Source organism: Drosophila ficusphila, unplaced genomic scaffold (assembly GCF_018152265.1).
Source record: "Drosophila ficusphila isolate 14025-0441.05 unplaced genomic scaffold, ASM1815226v1 contig_106, whole genome shotgun sequence".
Taxonomy (NCBI): domain Eukaryota; kingdom Metazoa; phylum Arthropoda; class Insecta; order Diptera; family Drosophilidae; genus Drosophila; species Drosophila ficusphila.
The window spans coordinates 1,925,302-1,945,653 of NW_025063993.1; the positions used below are offsets into that span (position 1 = coordinate 1,925,302).

A 20,352-nucleotide genomic window follows, 5' to 3' on the forward strand; every position below is an offset into this window, starting at 1 on the left:
TCAGAATCGAAATACGTGTGTACGTCTGTCCGTTTTTCTATTTCTCTTTAAACTAATCTCTCAGTTTTGAAGCTATCTTGCTGAAACTCTTCCAAAAGTTGTGTAGTTATTGCACTCAGTATATAAGTCGGAACGGGCCGAATCGGCCAACTATATCGGAAAGATCTCATACGAGAATATGAAATGAAAAAGATCGACTTGCTTTCCTCCAGAAGGCGTTTTCTAACTATGTACTAAAGTTAAAATCCGACAACGATATCATATAGCTGCCATAAGAAAGATCGAAGAATCTATATAGAAATTACAGAAACAAAATTATAACATTGTTGTTTTTTATCAGACAAGCATGATTCTTGGAATATATAGAAACGATTTTTGAATTACGAATTAAATTTATCAATCGGACGACTATGTTATATAGGTGACATATGAATAATAGTCGAAAATATGGAAAACTAATAGAAAAAAAGCCATATCTTTGTTTTTTTTTGTTTTTGTATGTATATTTTCCACCAAAAGTACATACATACATATGTATGGAATAACAATTTAAAGAATAATAAATGAAAACATAAATGTATTGTAACTTAATAAAATACTTGAAATTAGTTTTTAAATATTCCCAGAACCGAAGGGACAAAGCCAACTCATATTTTCCTTAACATAATGCGAGAAATAGAACAAATATAACAGGAAAAGTGTGATACAAAATGCGGACTCCGAAAAAAGTCTGATAAATGCGAGAAATATGACAAATATAACAGGAAAAGTGTGATACAAAAGTGGACTCCGAAAAACAAGACTGATCTATTCTTTCTTTTGTGCGGTTGTGAACCCAACTAATCAGGAAAAGTATACCGAATCGTAAGAATGTTTTTGTGAGATTTTGAATCATAAGAAAATTTGAAGCGATCTTGCGTTACCGTTTTGGGAACTGGAACCTTTCTAGAATAGCTGAATAAAGTAATTTGCTTCATTTAACAAAACTTGCGATTGTTTTTTACGGAGAAAACAAAAATGGGAACGCACCCTTTAGATGGCCAAAATACCTTAACGCGTCCCAAACTGTAGACAGCTGCTGTGACATATGGAAAAGAAAAAGACATGTTGCGCCTGTAGAATCCGAACGAATTCGACTGGGACTCAATTTTAAGGCGAGCCGAAGCACTCCGTGGCGAATCTGACAGGATGGGCGAACCGAAGGCCAGCGCTGATCCTTTGGAGGAGCAGGTTTTTAACTGCGAGGAGGAGGCTAACGCTATTATCAACGATGTTAAGGCCCACGTCGCGGAGATCTGCATCTCATCCAAACTGGTGAGCGACGCCACGCAGATCTACCTCAACATCCGCACCATCGAGAGCGCTACGTGCTGCGTGCAGGTGACCAGCCGTGGCTTCAAGATCGTCTCCTCCCAGTACGACACCATAGATGAGGACCCGCGGATCTCCGCCCTGCTTCGTGACGGACCAGAGCAGGACAACGACAGCGAGGAGCAGGAGGAGATCTTCGAGACGCCCTACGCGCTGTTGGACAAGATCAGCCCTCGCTACGTGGAGTCGTTCGGCAACCAGCTGTGCCAGCAGCTCAGACAGCTGCAGCAGATGAGGACCGCATTTCACGAGGAGGACGAGGAGGAGGAGGAGTGATGGCAACCCGACTCCGGCCCCCATCCGAGGCAGTTTACTCTTAGACAGAAGATTTTAAAGTTAGTTTAATTGAATGTTTACTCGTAATGACAGAGCAACAGCTCCTATTTCCTACATATTTATGTGTGTCTGTGCCGCAAAAGTATTCCCGCGAGAGCTGGTCATGCAGTCGCCTCATTGCACCACACCCTCTCCTTGCTTAGCAAACAAATACCGCTCCAGATCCGCTCTAGACCTTAAGGCGTTTCAAAAATAAAGATTGTGATTGCAACTCCAGGTCTGTCAGTTTGCGAACGGTGGGCACCAACTGCTCAACGTGGTCCTGGTAGCCGCTGCCCGTGTTCAAGTTTTTCTGGCCGTATACAACCTTGCCGTCGAAGTCGTTGACTGGCACCTCCATGGCGCGGTCCACCTGCTGGATGGTGATGTTCAGATGGTCCTCCACCTCGGCCAGCAGGTTCGGCTCGTTGTACCAGATGCAACACCCGCGCACGTCGGTCAGGTTGGTGTTGTTGCAGTTGCGGCCGCGCGTCTTGCACCACTCGCCGTGGTACCACACCTTCTCCGGCACCGTGGACACCAGACTGATGGCCAGGCCCATGCGCTCCGCCCTGCCCACGCGGCCGATGCGGTGCACGTAGTTGGTCTTGTCGTCTGGCAGCGTCACGTTGATCACTGGGGGTATAGGAAATGCAATTATTACGGATTTACGGCAAGCTACAGGTATGTGGTTATTTACACTTAAAACATAAACATTTTCAAAATTAAACCTGTACAAATGTTTTGAACACAAGATACGGATGGGATTCCTGAACCGCTTAACATGATGGAAGCTCGACTTTTATAGAAAAAAACATTCACAAGGTATTCTTCGGAATACGGAATCAAAGAAAACTGGTTAAGCTAAGAGTAGTTTCCAATTGTTGTATAAAATGTTTCGAAAAAAAATCTTTTAAAATCTCTTTCAAAATTTTCTTCATGTGCAGAGGGCATCTTTCTTGCAAAACGCTTAGTGGAGAGCATTTTGTGCATTAATGCATTTCAAGAGTACGCACCCTAATAAACATTTTCTTATAAACTAACGAGTGTATTATTAACTTACTAAAAGGAAGTCCGGTTATGTCCAGACCACGGGCCGCGACGTCCGTGCAAATGAGGAACTTGACTTGCTGCCGCTTAAACATCTCCAGGTTCTGTTTGCGCTCCTGCGGCTTCCGGTCGCCGTGGAGGCAGACGCATGAGTAGCGCTGCCCGCCCCGCTGCCGAAGGTATCTCTCCAGGTTGTCACAGTCCTGCTTGGTGCGGCAGAAGATGATGGCCCGGTCCATGTTGTGCTTATCTATAGCGTGGACGCAGTACTCGCCCTTGAGCAACTTCACTGCCTGTGACTGCGTCTCCTCGGAGGGATTGCCTGGGTAAACGTTGTCGCGGTCGTGGACGCCGTCGGTGCCAATCGGCTGACGAAGCGTCTGCCAGCTGGTGTCCTGCTGAGGGTCGACAAGGCAGACCACGTGGTGCACGGTCTCCGGAACGGCATCCTCTCCCTTCAGGTCCACCCAGGTGGGGAAGTGCATGAGCCGCTCGGCCATCTTTTTCACCTCGAACGCATGTAAAGTGGCCGAACAGACAACCATCTGCAGACGACGACCGTCCGACGTGATCTTGGGTATTTGCTTGTGCAGTCGGTCAATCAATTCGGTGTACCCCTGCTTGAGCAGTGCGTCCGCCTCGTCCAGAACGAAGAACCGGCAGTGAGTGAGCAAGACCAGGCCGCTATTAATCATCTCCTCCAGACGACCGGGCGTGCCCACAACGATGTGGGTCCCTTGCATAAGCTGCGCCTTCTGCTCTTCTAGTCGCACTCCGCCAATGAGCAGCAGAGAGCGCACCTCGGGATTGCTCAGGTGGTACTTAAACTTCTCGATCTGGTTGTAGGTTTGCTCGGCCAGTTCCCTGCTGGGCTCGATGATGATGGCCTGGGGGGCGTTAGGTGCCGGTTTGGCGGTCACGGTGCCAGCTGCTGAACTGGCCAACGGGTTGGCCTTGCTGTGCTCAGCTCCAGCCTTGGAGGCGCCCACAAATCCGTTGCCTGGGGCATACTTAAACTCAGTCTTTCCAAAGTTAAACTGCATCTCGGCGTTCTTAAGCACCACGGCCGGGTAGAAGGTCTCCTTGGCAAGGTTCTCTGGCAGGCGAAAGGCAACGCCAAGATTTTGTCCATTCTTAGAGAAGCTCACCTCTAGGCGCTGCAGATCCAGCAGGCAGCCAATGACGTCCGCCTTGCCGAAGGCCTCTCCGTAGTCGTCGAATTGGCGGTTGTTGGACTTCTTGCCGGTGCCGCCGAACCCGAAACCCATGCGGCAGGTCCCCAGATCGAGGTTCGCCTGCTGCGTAGACCAGCCCACGCGACACAGGCCCTCGTCCGTTACCGTGGCTTCAAAATAGAACCTTCCCTTGCCGCGGACACCCGTGGTGGCCCTGCATCCGTGCCACTCCTTGAACTCACGCGACTGGCAGCGCAGTCCATCGGGGGTGACGGCGAGGGCGTTGCCACGGTCGAAGAAGGACATGGTCCAGGGCGCCACCGCTCCCCCTCCGGATGCGCCGCCTTTGCCGGCCTTCCCTTCGTCTAGGTCCCGCAGCGTTTCCCACACGATTTGCAGAATGGGGAGGCAAAAGGCACCCGTTTTTCCCGATCCGGTTTCGGCGGCCATCAGGACATCGCCACCGCCCAGAATCAGGGGAATGGCCTCTGCCTGGACATCAGTGGGCAAGCTACAAATTAAAAGGGTTACAAATTATGGAAGCCAGAGTGCAGTTCTTCTTACGTCCAGTCCAACTCGTCGGTGGCCTTTCCCAACTCCGGGAGCACGCCAAACTCTGCGGGAAATGGATTGCTAATCAATCAAATCCTTGCGTATTGATTTCTTCTTACCTTCGAATGCAGTCATTTTGAGAATATATTTTTAAATCCTCCAAATTTTTCACTGCTCAAAAGCCGGCTGATGTTTAGTTCACCGTATCGAATTAAGTTCATTTTGGTTCACAAATGAATCAGCTGGGGAACCATCCAAGTGAACTGATATCGTCCTGTCAGTTTACTGTGGTTTCAAAAAAAAACTTTGATTTTGAAGGTCTAAAAAATGTATTGCTTAGCCGACTTCAACCGGAAATGACTCTTTAAAATGCTTTATACAACTGTAGTAAAATAAAAAACTTGTATTTATACAGTATATGGACTTTTGTATGGAACAGCTGACAACTGTTTAGCGGGAAAAGGTCATGTTCTCAACACTGTTGCACAAATAAAATCAGTGGTGCGAAACGGCGATTGGCAAACAGCTGTGATTTCGGGACGTTTAACAACACTCACATTTGTATACGCGTAAATCGCGCAGAAATTTTGTTGTGCTGTGGAATGTTTTGTTAAAGTGCTAATTGGGCGAGGCAGACCATGTAAAACTGGGTGTATCCCACATAATGTAAATGCACCCGCACCCGGCCTCAGGTTGAAACCGCTTTTTAGCTGCCCTGCCCTGACTAATGGAGTATTTTCGTTTGCACAGTAACTTTTCACTCGGAGGATGTACTTTCCCGTGGGCTGGCCCAAGCGTGTGGGTCTGGGGATGCCCGGCGAGAGCGCCAGCATCCGGCATATCTGCTTCGATGCCGTCAAGATACTCGTGGCCGCCGTGGGCGATGACTTCCTGGGCATCTGGTACGCGAATCCGCTCATCCCCATTGCCTACTTTCGGCGCACGGCGGACTCCCTGCGGCAGTACGGCTCCAACCAGGTGATCGTATGGAAGCCGGATTCCCGCCAGTTGGCCCTGCTCACTGCGTCCGGCGCGCTCCTGCTGTACCAACTGGACTTCGACGCTAACGGCAGTGGGATTCTGCAGCAGGTGGATCCACCCGCCGCCAGCCTCAAACGTGACTCCGCCGAGCTGTTCATCAAGGAGAACATCCCCCGGCTGAGCCTGCACGAGCTGTGCAGTGTCACTCTGGGCTCAGTCATCACCACCTTGTGCTGCATCAGCCTCAGCGAATTGCTCCTGGCCACCCAGTCCTGCGAGCTGCTGCGCCTGCAGTGGACTCAGTTGGAGCACTCCGAGAACGAACTTCAGCTGCCAGCTCTTGCTGCCATTAAACTGTGCGACATTCCCTTCTACGTGCAACAACAGCCACAGCAGACGTCAGTCCGAAATGTACCGCCTTTGAGCAGCGACTCCTACGTAGCCTCGCTGGAATACTCGCCGTTCATAGGCGGCTGTGCGGCCGTCTTCAGCGACCGTCGTGCCGCCTTCCTGATTGCCAACCACTTGAGATTCGAGACCGACCACATGCACGGATTCTGGGTTCCGGATGTGGAGGATGCAAGCGTGTGCAGTGTCAACCATAAATTTCGCCTGTTGGCCTACGGCCAGGAGAGCTCGGCGGTGAATGTGTATGCGATTGATGACGCCACTGGGGGTCTAGAATTTTCCCACCGGTTGATGCTTACGGAGAATGTACTGCCTGGAAGTTTGGGAGCGGTGAACGAGCTGAAGTGGAGCCCCGACGGCTGCGTTCTAGCCGTAAGTTGGTCCAATGGAGGCTTGTCCCTGTGGAGCACCTTTGGAGCGTTGTTAATGTCTACTTTGAGCTGGGATTTTGGCCTCAACGTAGATCTAGTGCGACAAAACCCACTCAAGCTCAGACGCCTGGAGTGGTCGACTGAGGGCTACCATCTTTTCATGCTGACGCAGCAGCCGCCGGAGAGGCAGGACAAAGACAAGAGCAATGTCCTGCAGCTGCAGTTCGTTAAGAGCGCGCTAAGCATAAATCCCTGCATGACAACCAACCCGCACATACTGCTGCAGGGAGATGATTGCCTGTACCTAAACCAGGGCAATAACTTGGAGCCGACTTACGCCGGAAGTCAGGCCACGTTTCCCTCCAGCGGCGTGGGTTCAGATGATGCGGTGACCGGCGATGGCGACTGCCTGGAGCTGAAACAAAGCCCACATACGGGCAGCATCCTTACGGAGAGCAAGTATTGGACGGTGTTACAGCTGCCGCTCAACTACGCGGCCACCAACTGGCCAATCCGATATGCTGCCATCGATTCGGATGGACTACACTTGGCGGTGGCTGGGCGCACTGGACTGGCCCACTACTCGCTGGTGACGCGACGGTGGAAGCTCTTCGGCAACGAGTCACAGGAGAAAGACTTCGTTGTCTCCGGGGGCCTTCTGTGGTGGCACGGGTTTGTGGTCATGGGCTGCTATTCACTCCTGGATCGCACGGACGAGCTGCGGTGCTATCCCGCGGACTGCAAACTGGACAACCAATTCGGCCACAAGCTGCAGGTGCGAGCGCCTGTAAGTGCCCTGAACTCATTCCGCCACCAGTTGATTGTGCTCACTGCCGATGGGATCGTGAGCCTTTTCAACATGACAAAAAAGTCGGCCTACGCCCTGGATATTGAGTGCGCCTACGAGTTGGACGTGAAGAGCATATGCATCCACCCGGCGTGCATTGTGAGTCTGACCGTGACGAACCTCAAGAACGAGCTGAAGCCGCAGGGTCAGCAGCAGGGTGGTGAGCAGGCGGAGACAATCATCGTGAATGTCTGCGGCCGCATCCTGATGATCCAGCGCGACGCAAGCGAGCAGGTATGAAATACTTATCTCAATCTTACTACTTAATACCAACATCTTCTCTACCAAACAGGTGCCCAACACCTTGCTGGCCACGTGTCTGGCGAGCTGCGTTGAAGTCTTCTGGCTGTCGCACGCCCTGGAGCGCTGTGCCATGCGAGACTGCCTCTGGCTTTACTCGGGGGCCCACGGGATGCGCGTGTGGCTACCAATTCTGCCGCCGGGAAGAGAGCGTCGCGAGGGAGAGCACGACAGTGCTCAGCGGCTGCACAGTTTCATGTCAAAACGGATCATGCTGGGCTTCCCGCTGAAGCTCTATCCACTGGTTGTGCTGTTCGACAATGTGATCGTGCTGGGCGTGGAGAACGAAAGCACTCTTTACGCCAACGAGCAGAGCTCCCACTTCTCACTCCCGTTCGCCGTGATGGAGCGCAAGTCGCAAATCTATCTGCACAAAGTACTGCGCCAGCTGATCAAGAGGAACCTTGGATACTCCGCCTGGGAGATCGCGCAGTCGTGTCGTTCCCTGCCCTATTTCCCGCACGCTTTGGAACTGCTTTTGCACGAGGTTCTCGAGGAAGAGGCTACCAGCAAACAGCCCATTCCGGATGCCCAGTTGCCCAGCATCCTGGATTTTATACGCGAGTTTCCGGTCTACTTGGAGACAATTGTGCAGTGCGCCCGCAAGACGGAGATCGCACTTTGGCCTTACCTCTTTTCAATGGCCGGCAAGCCCAAGGATCTGTTCCAGTTGTGTCTGCAGTCGGAGCAGCTGGACACGGCCGCCAGCTACCTTATAATCCTGCAGAATCTGGAGCCATCGGTGGTTAGCAAGCAATATGCCACCATGCTGCTGGACATTGCTTTGCAGCAACGGAAGTGGGAGCTGGCCAAGGACCTGATCCGCTTTCTAAAAGCCATCGACCCGAACGAGATCGACTCACCACGGTCCTCGATGGTGGTTAATGTGAAGATCGCTCCTCCGCCCCAGGTTAACACGCAGCAGCAGGTGAACCAGAATGCGGATGCCTTCAATATGGTCCTGGGCCCCATTGCCAGGGAGCGCAGTTTCTCCACCACTGTGACCAGCAACCTGCCAAAGGACAAGCACACCCCCCGCTGGCCAAGCAGTAACGCCTCTGACGGAAACCAGCAGTGCGGGAGCACCCACAGTGGTGCGCCGTCGGTCCACCAAGCAGCGCGAGACTTTCTGCATCGATCTGATCCTGCAGCGCCATGCCCGGCAGCTTCTGCAGAACCACAAGCTGACGGACCTGGGCTACATGGGTGCCTATCTGGACTTTCACCTTGTCAGCTGGCTGTCGCAAGAGTCGGAGCGTGCCGCCAAACTGGATGACTTTACTGGCGCCCTGCAGGCACTGCACGTGGAACTTCAGCTTCCCAGTCCATTTCCCACTACAGTAAAGGACGACTTTGCCCAGATACGAGGAAGCGTTCGGCAGACAGGCGGCGGAGGATCCTCGCAGACGTCGGAGTCCGGCTACTTGAGCCTGGCCACGCCCAATGGGGCCGCAACGCAGTCGCCGCAACTGCAGCCGAGCATTAGGGAGGAGGAGGAAGAACTGCAACAGCCCAGCTCGCTACCAGTGCTCAAGACCCGCTCCGGGTCGCAGGTGTCGTTCGACAATTTCCGCTATCGCCGTCTCTACTCGCTACCGGCATCGGAAGACGACCTGGACGTGGATCCGCTGCCCGCGAAGTTGTCCATCAAGCTGCGCTATTTGTTGCAGCTTTTCATTGAGGCCAACTGCACGGACTACGCGCTAGTTCTCTCGATATTGCTCCAGGATGCGGCCTCCATCTCGCGGATTGTGAACGGGATAATACGGAGCGAGTCGGTGCACACTTGCCTGCGCACGGAGACCGCCCTCAAGCAATTAAGCCAGAGCACCTTCGAGCACAGTGGCTCTTTGTACCGGGGATTCGTGCTCACCTTGCAGCCGCACGTCTACCTGCTGGAGCAGTACATACAGTCGCTGGGGGATGCCGCTCTGTCGCCCCTCCAAGATGCCAGCCCGGCCACCGAGCAGGGAGTGGACGTCGCCACTGGGATGCACGGACTGGAAAGTGAAGAGGGCGAATTCGTGCCAAAATCGACGCAGGCGAACGGAAACCAACGGACGGGGGCTGACCATCGGCCAAGTCACCAGCGGCTCACCCGGCACGCAAGTCTAGAGTCGAACGGAAATGCGGCGGTGGCCAGCGGCTCCTCCGCCCAATCGACGCCCACCCAGCGTCAGCTGCCCCGGCAGAACAGCCGCGAGCGGGAGGGATGTCGTCTCATGTAAGCCCTTAGCCGTAATCCGTACTCCACATACTCAGCGCATGGATGTAGGTAGATACGTACTCTGAACGAGCATCTTTTTTTGTAAGTCCATGGCAGAAAGTGTTTTGTTGCTGTAACTCGTTGTTGAAACTTTCCGTTAATTGTAAGCCAGCGTACACACTCAAACGCCGAGTTAGAAAAAGGACCGGACAGAAACTCACACGCAGACAACGAAGCGTCGCCGGCAAAAACAAAACAAGCAACCGTGTAACCGTATGAAGCATACGTAACGTAATCCGTAATTTAGTAGATGAAATTTGCTGCAATATTTGTTAATTAAAATTATACAAACAATATACTTAAATATACAAATCAAATACAATTATATTTTTACTAATAAAAGAAACAACATAACAATTGAGATTTGTTTGTGTTTTAGGAATGGTTTATTATTTTACAAATGGTTTATATTAAACTATCAGTGACACACAATGGCACATTCTACTAGACTTGTAGACTTGTTTTAAGAATTGCTGTGTTTAATATATCTATTCTAACTATCCCTTATGTTTAGGTTGCTTCTCGACATGACATGATCGGAAACTATTGGTTTTGGTATTCAAAAAAGAATTAACTTTGGATGATAAGAATAGCCTCTTAGATAGTTATAACCGAATAATAGCTGTATTACGGATTAACTTCAGAGACTTCGAAAACCAGAAGATCAAAGGATGCCGTTCACCCTCAGAGAAAGTTGTGACCGGGCAGGTTGACTCTGTGACAACGTCAGTCGCAATTTGTTCGCTCGGTGCTGCTGTAAAAGTTAATCGCTGTGACTGATTCATTACGTGCTCTGCTTGATTTGGTAATGCAGGTGGTAGTTAGGATAGTGCTACTGAGTCTGTTGTGCGAGTTGCGCATTTCAAGTTTACCCACCAAGTTTTCGCATTGCCAATTCACAACGTTCAACACACATATGCACATGCACTCAAAAAAAGGTTTGCTTATTCGAAATAATTTTTCTTTTTGAAAACTATTTAAAAACTTATATTCATATTCGATCAGCATGTGAAAATAATGTAATAAATAACTACATTTAAAAAAGGTAAAAAAGGTTTATTCTGCAAGTTATTAAACACAAATAAAGTTTTATCTTTTTATATTTCTTTCAAAGTTTTTATAAATAATATATTTTATTTTCTTCTCATGAACGCCCTTCAAGTGTTTCCATATTTATAAAACCTTACTTAGATTTTACATTATTTCCAAAAAGAATCAGGCTTTTTGTTGAGTGTATAAATGCGAGTCTAAGGACGGCGGACCCAGCAGCTTACAATAAAACCGTAAGACTTACTGGGCGTAATCACTGTAATGCCACGATGCGGGCAGGCGGGCGGCCAAGGGTGCAGAAGTTGCGAGTTCGCTCTCAAACGTCAGGGCCCCTGGGGCGCAATATTTAAGTTGGAAAGCAGGAATCCGTGTACCTCGCATCCTTCCGGATCCTGGCGGGCAGAAATACAACTATTGACGCTTCGCCGAAGGGCCGGCCTACAGTTGCGGAGGTGGCGGGCGGAGCGGCGGGCCATAAATAAAAGCATCAACACCAGACACATTGCAAGTTGCAGCGGAAGTCGTCGCCGTCACCGTCAAGTGCGCAGACATTTTTTGAGAAACTTTTCCGAATTCCTTATATTGCGGCCAGGAGCTGGCAGCCACCGACGACAATAACAACTGTAATAATGCCGCAGACAACGCAACATCCAGCAATCCGGCAGCAACAACCACGGCAGCCACTACAATGTAATCAACAACGCCACATGCGACGCGCGTCCTCCAGGAGCTTTGCTGGGCGATATCCATTGGCGGGGGAGAGGGGCGACAAAGTGGCTGCCGACCAGTCAAGGGTTAAGGATGCACTCAAATAAACCATTGCCCTTCAATAAAGAGCTATTCGAACATTTGTTTTAAATTAATTTTTAACACAAATACATACGCAAATCAAACATTTTCATGTTTATGTTATAAGTTAGTTCTTAATATTCAGTTCGCTAAAATCCAAAACTAGTAGTTGAATACAATTTTTTCCACTAATTTGGCAATCTCTGAAGGATAAGATTTTCGTGAATATACCGGAACTGCTTATTTCCCTTATATCTTTTTATCGTTTTTATAGAAACTTACTTCAAATAGTTGATTATAATAATGGTTAAATTAATTTTATTTATAAGAAATTGTTTAACAATTGTGTACCTTTTTTTTAAGTGCAAGTAGCAATGCATATTCGTGTGTTGTGGGCATAGTAGTAACAACTTTTGCCAAATATCCGATGAAAATTCGGGTTGCCTTGGCGATTTTGATGAATTCCACAATAAACACACTCACATATAGATGCATGTGCGCCGGCATGTTCGTATGCATGTACAATTCAGTTTATAGTTGCAACTGCAACTGCAGCCGGAGTTTATTGCAGCTGTGGCAAGGATCGCTTTGTGCGGATGAATGGCATGTGAGCTTGTTGTGGTTGCAATAAAAGTCTTCCTCTAGGTCCAACAACCTGGTAATGTGTTTTGGTATTTTGGTAAACGAGTTAAGCATTCTGAGAGCTACTACAGGTTGTCGTTGACAAGATGCTTGAGGAAATTATTGAATTAAAATTTCCATTCTAAAAAGCTAGCTTCGTCCAGCCACAGGTTTTATTTAACGTTACAATTATAACTATAATTTTTAAAACCTTTATCGCGAGCTATATATAGCATAAGTAAGCATTTTTAGGTACAAAGAAATTATATCAATGTTTTCTTTTAAAATTGTAAATTCTGATTGTGAAACTTTACCGAAAGTTCAAATCAAAATCTTTGAGAGTATATATTATGAATGTTTTGAACTTTAAACACTTTCACAGCGTTGCAAAGGGTATAAAAAACGTTTAATGCGTAAGACACCTACTAATCTTTTAAAAACAATCTCCCCTCCTGAAAATTGTGCACAAAACTTTTAAGTTTGTTACTAAAGTATTGCTAAATTTATTTATAATGTAAGCAATGCCATTCTTAGCATTTCCAATATTATTTTTCAAACCCCTTTCTACGGTTGTACTTTAAAGGTATGCTACAAAAATTAATTGGCCACTCCCACCAGCTTTCTTAAATTAGCTGCCTTAGTCAACTCGAAAAAAGCCATCTGAATGCACGCAGTGAAACTGCATTAACTTCAAGTACATTACACTTGCTTTTCAATTTGAGCCAACACACATTTTGTTTATTTATCTTGGCACCCTGCGCTGCTGTTATTTGTAGCTGCTGGTCCTCCTGTAATTTTGGTTGTTATGCGGAAAGTTTTTGCGAGTTGGCGAGGGGTTGAAATTCGTTTTAAAAACCGAAACCAAAAACAATTTCATTAGCATAGATTACGAGTCATTCAGACAAAACAACGGCTTGCATTTCAAATGAACTTTAAAAACAGACTGACGCCCAGGACACCAGAACCCATCCTTTCCCTCTGATATTCCGTCTGTTGTGTGGTTCAATGGAAGGAAACATGGCAGTGCAAGTTCCCATTTCGCCCCCAACTGCAGACTGCAGTGTCGGTTCCATCGAGTCTACTATTTTTTGGTGTAAAAATTTCTAAATTGTACATTCATTGCATTTGCATTTTACAAGTAAATCCCCAACTGCCAATCTAATGCATGTTGCAAGCGCTTCCCGGGCTCGATTCCTTTCGTCTGTCTATTTGTTTGCAGCCAGCCAAGCGTCTAACCATTCGTCCAGGAACCCGATCCCAGTCTCAGGACCAGCCGGCCCCATCTGACCCCCGATCCTCGACCTTTCGGTCGTGTCCATGCGGCGCTTTTGTGTAAAACACTAAAAAGTCTACACTTCTCTGCTTTTTCGCTCCCACTCCGGTGCAGCTTCAACTTTGAACCAACACGAGGCGAGGGCTTCCCAAAAAACATAATAAAAGCTCAAAATGCAGCAGGGAAAAGGACGAGTGGCAGGAGCGGCCCCGGATAACTTTTCCCCCGAAAATCACAGAATCAACTTGCACTGCAGTCCATTGCGGGCAACGCAGCTCCATCTCCATTCCCATCTCCATCTCCATTCCCATCTCCAGCTCTAGCTCCGTCTGCAGTTCTGTTCCGTTGTTGTCCCTACATCGTTAGCTGCATTGAAGTTTGTCCTGTCCCCCGAATCCCCGTCGCAATCGTCCTTTGGCTGCTCCCCCCGGACCGACCGGCGTTCGAATTGCTTTTTGCTAGCATGAATAGATAAATACGCTGAGCAGCAGCACCAACTGGTAGGTGTTGGCTCCCAATCCCGCTCAGCCTCCTCCTGCCGACTCCTTCCGGAATTCGTCCCGGGCCGAGGCTCGTCTGAGCGAAATTTGAAAGCCGCAAACTTTTCGATTCACTGCAAGAAAAGTTAGTAGTGGCTTTAAAGATTGTAAAGAAATCAAAATTAAAATAAACAGCAAGGAAATTTGTGTCCAGCTTATTAGTTTTCTTTTCACCAATATTCAAATTAGAATTTGTTTAAATAATATGAGCAATATCTAGGGATTGTTGGTCTACTTGACTGAGGATTTCCCTTGTTTCCGTAAAATAGAAACTACTTTCGGCAGAAGCGTTTTACATATGTAGTAACTTTCTTGCAGTGCTTTAGTTTTCACTTCGTTGAGTCGAGGAATGGGGCTTTGTGCGGAGGTGTCTGAAGATGTCCATCGCAACTGTCGAATTTTATTTATTTCGCTAAGGCCAAAAGCTCACAATAGAAACGTTAATGGCAACGTCCGACCCCAGGCAGGGATCCATGGGCGTCCGTAACAGAGTTTCCGTTGCTGCCTTGAGGCGGTACTCCCCCGGTTCCTGGTCCCCGATCCCCGGCCCCTCCACCTCCCCCACCCTCCGGTGGACCGCACATTACCACCTTGTGGATGGATGGATAACACGACGGAGGGTGTGGATGCATGTGTGCCCTGTTCTTCACACAAAAGAATTGCCAAAGTTTTGGTTGTTGTTTCTGCCGATGCCACTCCCCCTCTTTGCAGGGGATGTGTGTGCGTGTGCCATGTAAATGTTAATGCCTTGTGCCCTGCTCACCTACAACGTACCGCTGCCCCTGCTGGGGGTGTGGCAGGTGAGGCAGTGGGGTAGGGGGGTACGGGGTGGCCGGGTGACGGAGCAGCGTTTTATCACGTGTCAGCAGCAGCATCGACGTCGACTTGGCGAGCGCCCCTTGCCAGAATCCGGAACTGGGGCCACATGAGATGGAGATGGACACGTGAGGAATGAGCCAGCTCATGTAAATCACAGTGGGAAATGCCACGATTTCCGCTCGGCTTGATGACAAACGGGTTTTTACAAATCATGTGGCATTTTCGTTCTCTTTTGGGGTGGAATATCCATCTTAACGCCTTGCCAATTTGATAACCGTAAGGTTGATGAAATGTTTGTATAAATGAAAACAATAAAACGATTTGAACTCCTTGGTAAATATGCTTTAGTAGCAGCTAAATTCGTGCTAAATAACTTAAGCTTGAACTGATAACTAATGTTTAATAATAATGTTTAACAGAAAACTAATTATATAATATATAGAGATCTTAAATTCGTAGGTATTTTCTAGTGATTACCTTTAGCACTTTTACCAAGGTATTAAGTATTCGAAATCAAATTATTTTGAGAAGACCTAACTTTATGAATAATGCTTAACTAGAAAAATGGAAAGTTATCTTTATATTGCTAAACATGAGCCGTGAGCATTGGGTATTTCATGGTCGGACAACTCGACGCAAACCCTCTATTTTCTGGCTCTTTCTCCTGTGGCTGCCACCAAGTGACCTCCTGAACCTATAGACTAGCAAGCCGAAATGAGCGACGGCCCAATACAACGTAATGTTGCGCTGAACGTAACGTGACGTGACGAGGACATTAGGAGCAGAAATGCCCCGGAGGAGCAGCAGGAGATGGGCCGCAACAGCCGCAACTGTGCCGCTTCTGTCATTGAGGTGCAAAGTTTACCTCATTAATTCATTAATCAATGTGTCTGCACCCTGGCCCGAAGTCCGTGAGGGGGAGTGTGCGTGTGAGCAAGTGCGTCTGCTTTGTTTTGTTTTGGCACTTTTGGGCGAGCAGCACCTGTACATAATGGCCTTTGTTCTACGCCTCGGCGGTGGGCGGCGGGCGGCGGGCAGAGGGAGATGGGAGGGCGCAGTCGGGAGGCGGGCCAATGCACACCCAAAAGGGGGAGGGGCATGACTCGGCTACTGCGAAAACTCCAATGAAGATTTATGCTTTGCTCCAGTTACCGTTCACCATTAGCCGTGAAGCCTCGCCCCCTCTCCACTTTTCGTCAATCATCTCCGTTTGCTAGTTTCGTTTTCATTCTCGTTTTCGATTCCGATTTCATGGCTCTTACACGCGCTTTTGGCCGAAGAAAGCGGGGAGAACTAGAGCGAAATTTATGCAACTCACTTCCGTGGGAACTAAAAAGCCATTTACGCAATACAACAGCGCAAAACTTAATTTCCTGCCCCATTCTGGCCAGTCCGGCTCCCCAGAAAGCCATCTCCTCCGTGACCCGCAACATATGCCGAAGATCATTAACTTGCCGAGGGGGCGGGCGAAAAGGGGGCGGGGCGAAACTATAGCTGGCTAGATAAACTGCAATTTCGCTGCAACACCTGCGAACTGCTTAAGTTTCACCAAAAGCTCCGCAGTTATGGCCATGGCAATAAGCTTCGTCCTGCTGCCGCCGCTTGCATTTTTGCCCCGACGTTGTAATCCGAAAGATTTCACCCTTTATGAGCCTGTTTGGGTATCAGTGTGTTCCTGGGAGCCAGTGCATCAGTGGGTGGGTTGCCAGCGCATAACACTTAAGCAACATAGCAGCGGGCCAAGAAGACATAAAAGTCCAGCCGACAAAGTAACCAAAGTGGCGAACTTGAATCAAGGCTTTAATCGAGTGAAGATGGGTAGCAGTGCGAACGGAATATGCTAATTGAATGGTTACTTATGTGACTTTGGAGTTCTTCCATTAAGAAATTAGTTTAGTGAATTTAAGGATTTCAAATGTTTTAAGTTTCAAACTTGGTATGTTTTCTTTAAATTGGTGTTGTCTTGTTAGTAACTTTCAAAAAGGACCATGCTCCCTTTTCAAATTTTTAAATTTCAAAAAAATTAAATTTATTTGGCTAGTAAAAATACGGATAAAGACAAAACGTAAAGTAAGCATGTTGGAGAAGTGTCTATTTTTAGTTTCTTTGAATTAATTACAGTCTCAGTTACACTCCCGTTAACAAAAAAGTTTTCCTTTTGATCCTTTGGAAACATTTGGTCGCCTGGGTTTACGTAAGGATATAGAAACAGAAGGCAGGGGCTTTTGGTGTGTGTGCTTTGCTTAAGATCATTTATTGCAGAATTATGCATATTTTTATTACACTCGACTTGCATAAATTCAAGCATTATTGCACTTTACGACCACCTGCTGCCCCACTCCCCCTCCTCCAGGTGACTGGCGTGCAATGTCGGAATCAAAAACCACGGACAGACATAAAGGGACCAGGTGCATCGGATTGTAAGGGAGGGGGCCATCGTAGAACATACAAGGCATAGATTTTTGCATGCCTTGGTCTGTCCCCGAGGTGTCCCTGCTGCAGCTGTCCTGGCTGCACTTAAATGTCGGGCCCTTCGTCCTTAGGCCTTCCCTGCAGAAGACTGTTGTCGAAAATGTCTGTCATTCGGACTGCCTTCCTCCTCACCACTCGCTATGCCTGAGATGTTTGGCAGGCTGCTTTGAAATTTAGATTTTTATGACTTCTACGGGGGAGGATGGATGCTGATGATGAGAGTGCTGAAATTGGCTTTCGTCTATTAGAAATGCACAGTTCGGCATTATTTGCCTTATAAACTGTGAAAATATGCTAAAATTTCGGCCTGCAAATGCACAGGTATTCTTGGGGTGTGCCGGGGCCACCATAAAAAGGGTTAATGGCCATAGAAATGCGAAACTTGTCAGCAGGAATTGCTGGGGAAATTATTGAAATTCTTGTAGGTGTCCGTTGCCCTGGTCCCTTCCTGTTGACATTGCCACTCGAATCGGATGTGACAGCATTTTACTTTTTATTTCTAGTCCTGCTGCATAATTTCCACCCGTTTCCACCCCTGCTAAGTGTTGATTTACAAATGTGGCACGCTTTTAGGCTCGCATTATGCCAAGTGTTTGAGTGAGTTTCGAGTGCTGGGTTCGAATATCCTCACACACACACACACACACACCCTGGCACCTATGTGGCTGCCAAGTTGCCGTGCCAACTTCATCAAGGGATCGAACGTGTTAGGCAAATGAGATGTGATAGTTTGCGGAGTGTTAGCGACTAGAATTTCAGGCTTTCTCGGCTTAAGAGGGCTCCTCTGGGGCCCAAACCAATCAAATCGCATTTAAATTGCTTAATCGACTCTAATTTAATGTCCGCCACAACGCTTTCGACTGCCCTCAGCTCATTTGCCTTCAGTTGGCAATTTGCCAAGCCAACACATAACTCTTATTTTCTGTGTCCTGCGGGAATTCGTTGTTTTGTTCACATAATTCCATTGAAAACCATTTTTATTCAATCGAATATTGTTTTCGTAAAAAAATTAAAACATCGCTTAATGATCACAAAAAGTTGGGGATAAAATGGCAAACGATTGCAGATTATATATCGCAAATAATGACACGTCCCGTTCTACGTCGCCGACCGGGCTTAAATCCCTGGCACATTAAACGCTTTTTAATTCGATTTTTTGCGATTTTCATTCTGACGTTGTTTGTTTGCGTCTTTGAGGCTATTTTAATATGTGTTGGCGTCGGCGCTACTCATGATGAAAATCATTGTCCTGCGATTGAAAATAATTTAATATGCAAATTATTATAAATGCGCATCACTTTGCAGAGTAATTTTAATAACTGCAACTGTCGAGCCAAAGCAAAACCGGCAAAAGAGGACTTAAACTGATTTCACACTGGGCCAAAACCAACCGCAATCGATGAATCCGCCCGACTGGGAAGGCGGGCTGAATAAATAAATAAATAAATAAACAAACCCGTTCAGCACTCGAAATTTGAGCTGTTTATATCGATGCACATATACACATATTTTTTTATGCACTTTAGCGATAATTGTTTAAATACTCCCAGGGCTTGTTCAAAAGTTGACAAACTCTCTGTCGCACTCTCCGATTATTCCTCTTTGTTTGTTGACACAGTTTAAGTGGCCATGGCAAATGTGCAAATGCGTGTTTTAAATGGTTAATTAATAGAAATGGTTTATGAGCTGAAAAGCGAGATTGCCTTAGGCCGTTTGGCCAAATGATGAAGTGCGACAAGCTCTGATGTTTATATTGATATGAGAAACTTATCTCATACATATCAGAATTGATTGTTAAGTGGGTTATCTTAATTATTTCTAGTTAGGGGCACTTTATTTAAATAAAGCATAAACCTTTGCTTTGAGTAAATAGATTTTTTATAAAAAGCGACCAAAGTGCCTATTTCTTTTCTAACGATTAGTAAAGTAACATCCTTTCATAATAATTTTTGGCAAACAATGATTCGATTATGTTGCAGTTGACAACCATTTTTCCCCTTTTGTTTAATTAATGCTTATGCTGGTTGTGTTTCTTTTAGACAAGTATTGCTTTTGCCCTTCTTCAGAACCTCAGTTGAATATGGGTTTGGCTGGTTGACTTCCCTTCTGAAAAAACTGCTTCCACTCCTCGGCTCTCTGTGTGTTTGCCCAGTGCCACGCCCAGCGGCGTGGAAGGCACGCGCCTTCCATTTGGCACAACTGCAGATTCACGACCCTGCCCCTCGGATTGGGCATCCCCTGGCAATGTGTTTGCGCTTTAATTGAATATAAATGTAAATTAATGATGCAAAAATAATTTTTGCTTCGAGGCTTACCTCGCTTTACCCTCCTTCCTGTAATCCTGTATTGTTTATTTTAAAGTATGCGCGTACGTGTGTGCGAAGTCGCCAAATTCGCTGTTTTTGTTGTTGTTGCTGCATTTGTAAACATTTTCATTTGGCAGCGTTTTCAGCTTTTACAGGCAGTTATGTAATTAATTTGCATTTAACTAAATTTGCATAAATAAATACGCAGGAATTTAAGTGGGTATAATCAACCTATACATGAATATATTTGTACGAATTCTGGTACTCTCGTTACCTCTTCTCCACATTTACAGATGATAGGCCTTTAATTTTTCCAAAAGTTTTCCCCAAAGACAATGAAAACACATTCCGACTTCTATATATATATATGTATATATATATTTTATATATATTTTATTTTATTGTTTTTCTTTTTTATTTTTTCGGTTTTCTCCATTTGTTGTTATAGTAAAAGTTGCTTAGCTTGCGGTTTTAGTATATTACAAAATTATTTTAGTGAACAACTGAAAAACATTCATAGAGAGTAGTGGTTGTAGTAGTCGGAACTTAGCTCACAATCAAACAATGTAGTTCACAATAGATAAATGAGTTCGTCCGCCTGTCCTTTTGTTATCCCCGTTCAGCTTCCGGATCTCACTATCAATTAGTTCGGTATCAAAAATGTCGGGTGTGTAACTGTGTCGGATGTGGCTATACGTGAGTGTTGATTTGGCTGTGAGAGTAGAGGCAACCGCTTGCATTTTATCCTTAGACAGATTGAGGTTAGGTTGAGCTCAGTTTGAGGTTAGGTCGAACTGAAAGTGTGCTTGGGCCAGGTGGCGCAACTGAAGAGCGCTTAAGGAAAGCC

General features: G+C 47.0%; 3 protein-coding genes across 3 annotated transcripts; 2 read left to right on the top strand and 1 right to left on the bottom strand.

Annotated features, from left to right (window-relative positions):
• Positions 1 to 1,063: 1,063 nt before the first annotated feature.
• LOC108093594 (GSK3-beta interaction protein) lies at positions 1,064 to 1,918 on the top strand. Its single transcript, XM_017193720.2, has one exon. The coding sequence runs from the start codon at positions 1,189 to 1,191 to the stop codon at positions 1,645 to 1,647; it is 459 nt and encodes a 152-aa protein (XP_017049209.1). The 5' UTR covers positions 1,064 to 1,188; the 3' UTR covers positions 1,648 to 1,918.
• Positions 1,695 to 4,693, bottom strand: LOC108093593 (ATP-dependent RNA helicase Ddx1). Its single transcript, XM_017193719.2, has 4 exons — positions 4,583 to 4,693; positions 4,476 to 4,527; positions 2,750 to 4,422; positions 1,695 to 2,322 (listed from the first exon to the last, which is right to left on the bottom strand). Exons 1-4 carry the CDS (start codon positions 4,596 to 4,598, stop codon positions 1,877 to 1,879), a joined length of 2,187 nt encoding a protein of 728 aa, XP_017049208.1. The 5' UTR covers positions 4,599 to 4,693; the 3' UTR covers positions 1,695 to 1,876.
• A 317-nt stretch (positions 4,694 to 5,010) lies between these two features.
• LOC108093588 (guanine nucleotide exchange factor subunit Rich) lies at positions 5,011 to 9,993 on the top strand. Its single transcript, XM_017193713.2, is given in 4 exon segments — positions 5,011 to 5,129; positions 5,214 to 7,304; positions 7,363 to 8,415; positions 8,417 to 9,993. Coding segments are annotated over 3 exon segments (4,308 nt in total). The 5' UTR covers positions 5,011 to 5,129; positions 5,214 to 5,231; the 3' UTR covers positions 9,599 to 9,993.
• The last annotated feature ends 10,359 nt before the right edge of the window (positions 9,994 to 20,352 follow it).

What these genes read in the sequence shown, in the direction of transcription:
- LOC108093594 (XM_017193720.2), top strand. Translation starts at nt 1,189, where the DNA reads ATGGGCGAACCGAAGGCCAGCGCTGATCCTTTGGAGGAGCAGGTTTTT.
- LOC108093593 (XM_017193719.2), bottom strand. An exon ending in ACCGACGAGTTGGACTGGAC is followed by an intron (nt 4,423 to 4,475) that starts GTAAGAAGAACT and finishes TTTAATTTGTAG; the next exon opens with CTTGCCCACTGATGTCCAGG. An exon ending in CATAACCGGACTTCCTTTTA is followed by an intron (nt 2,323 to 2,749) that starts GTAAGTTAATAA and finishes CTATACCCCCAG; the next exon opens with TGATCAACGTGACGCTGCCA.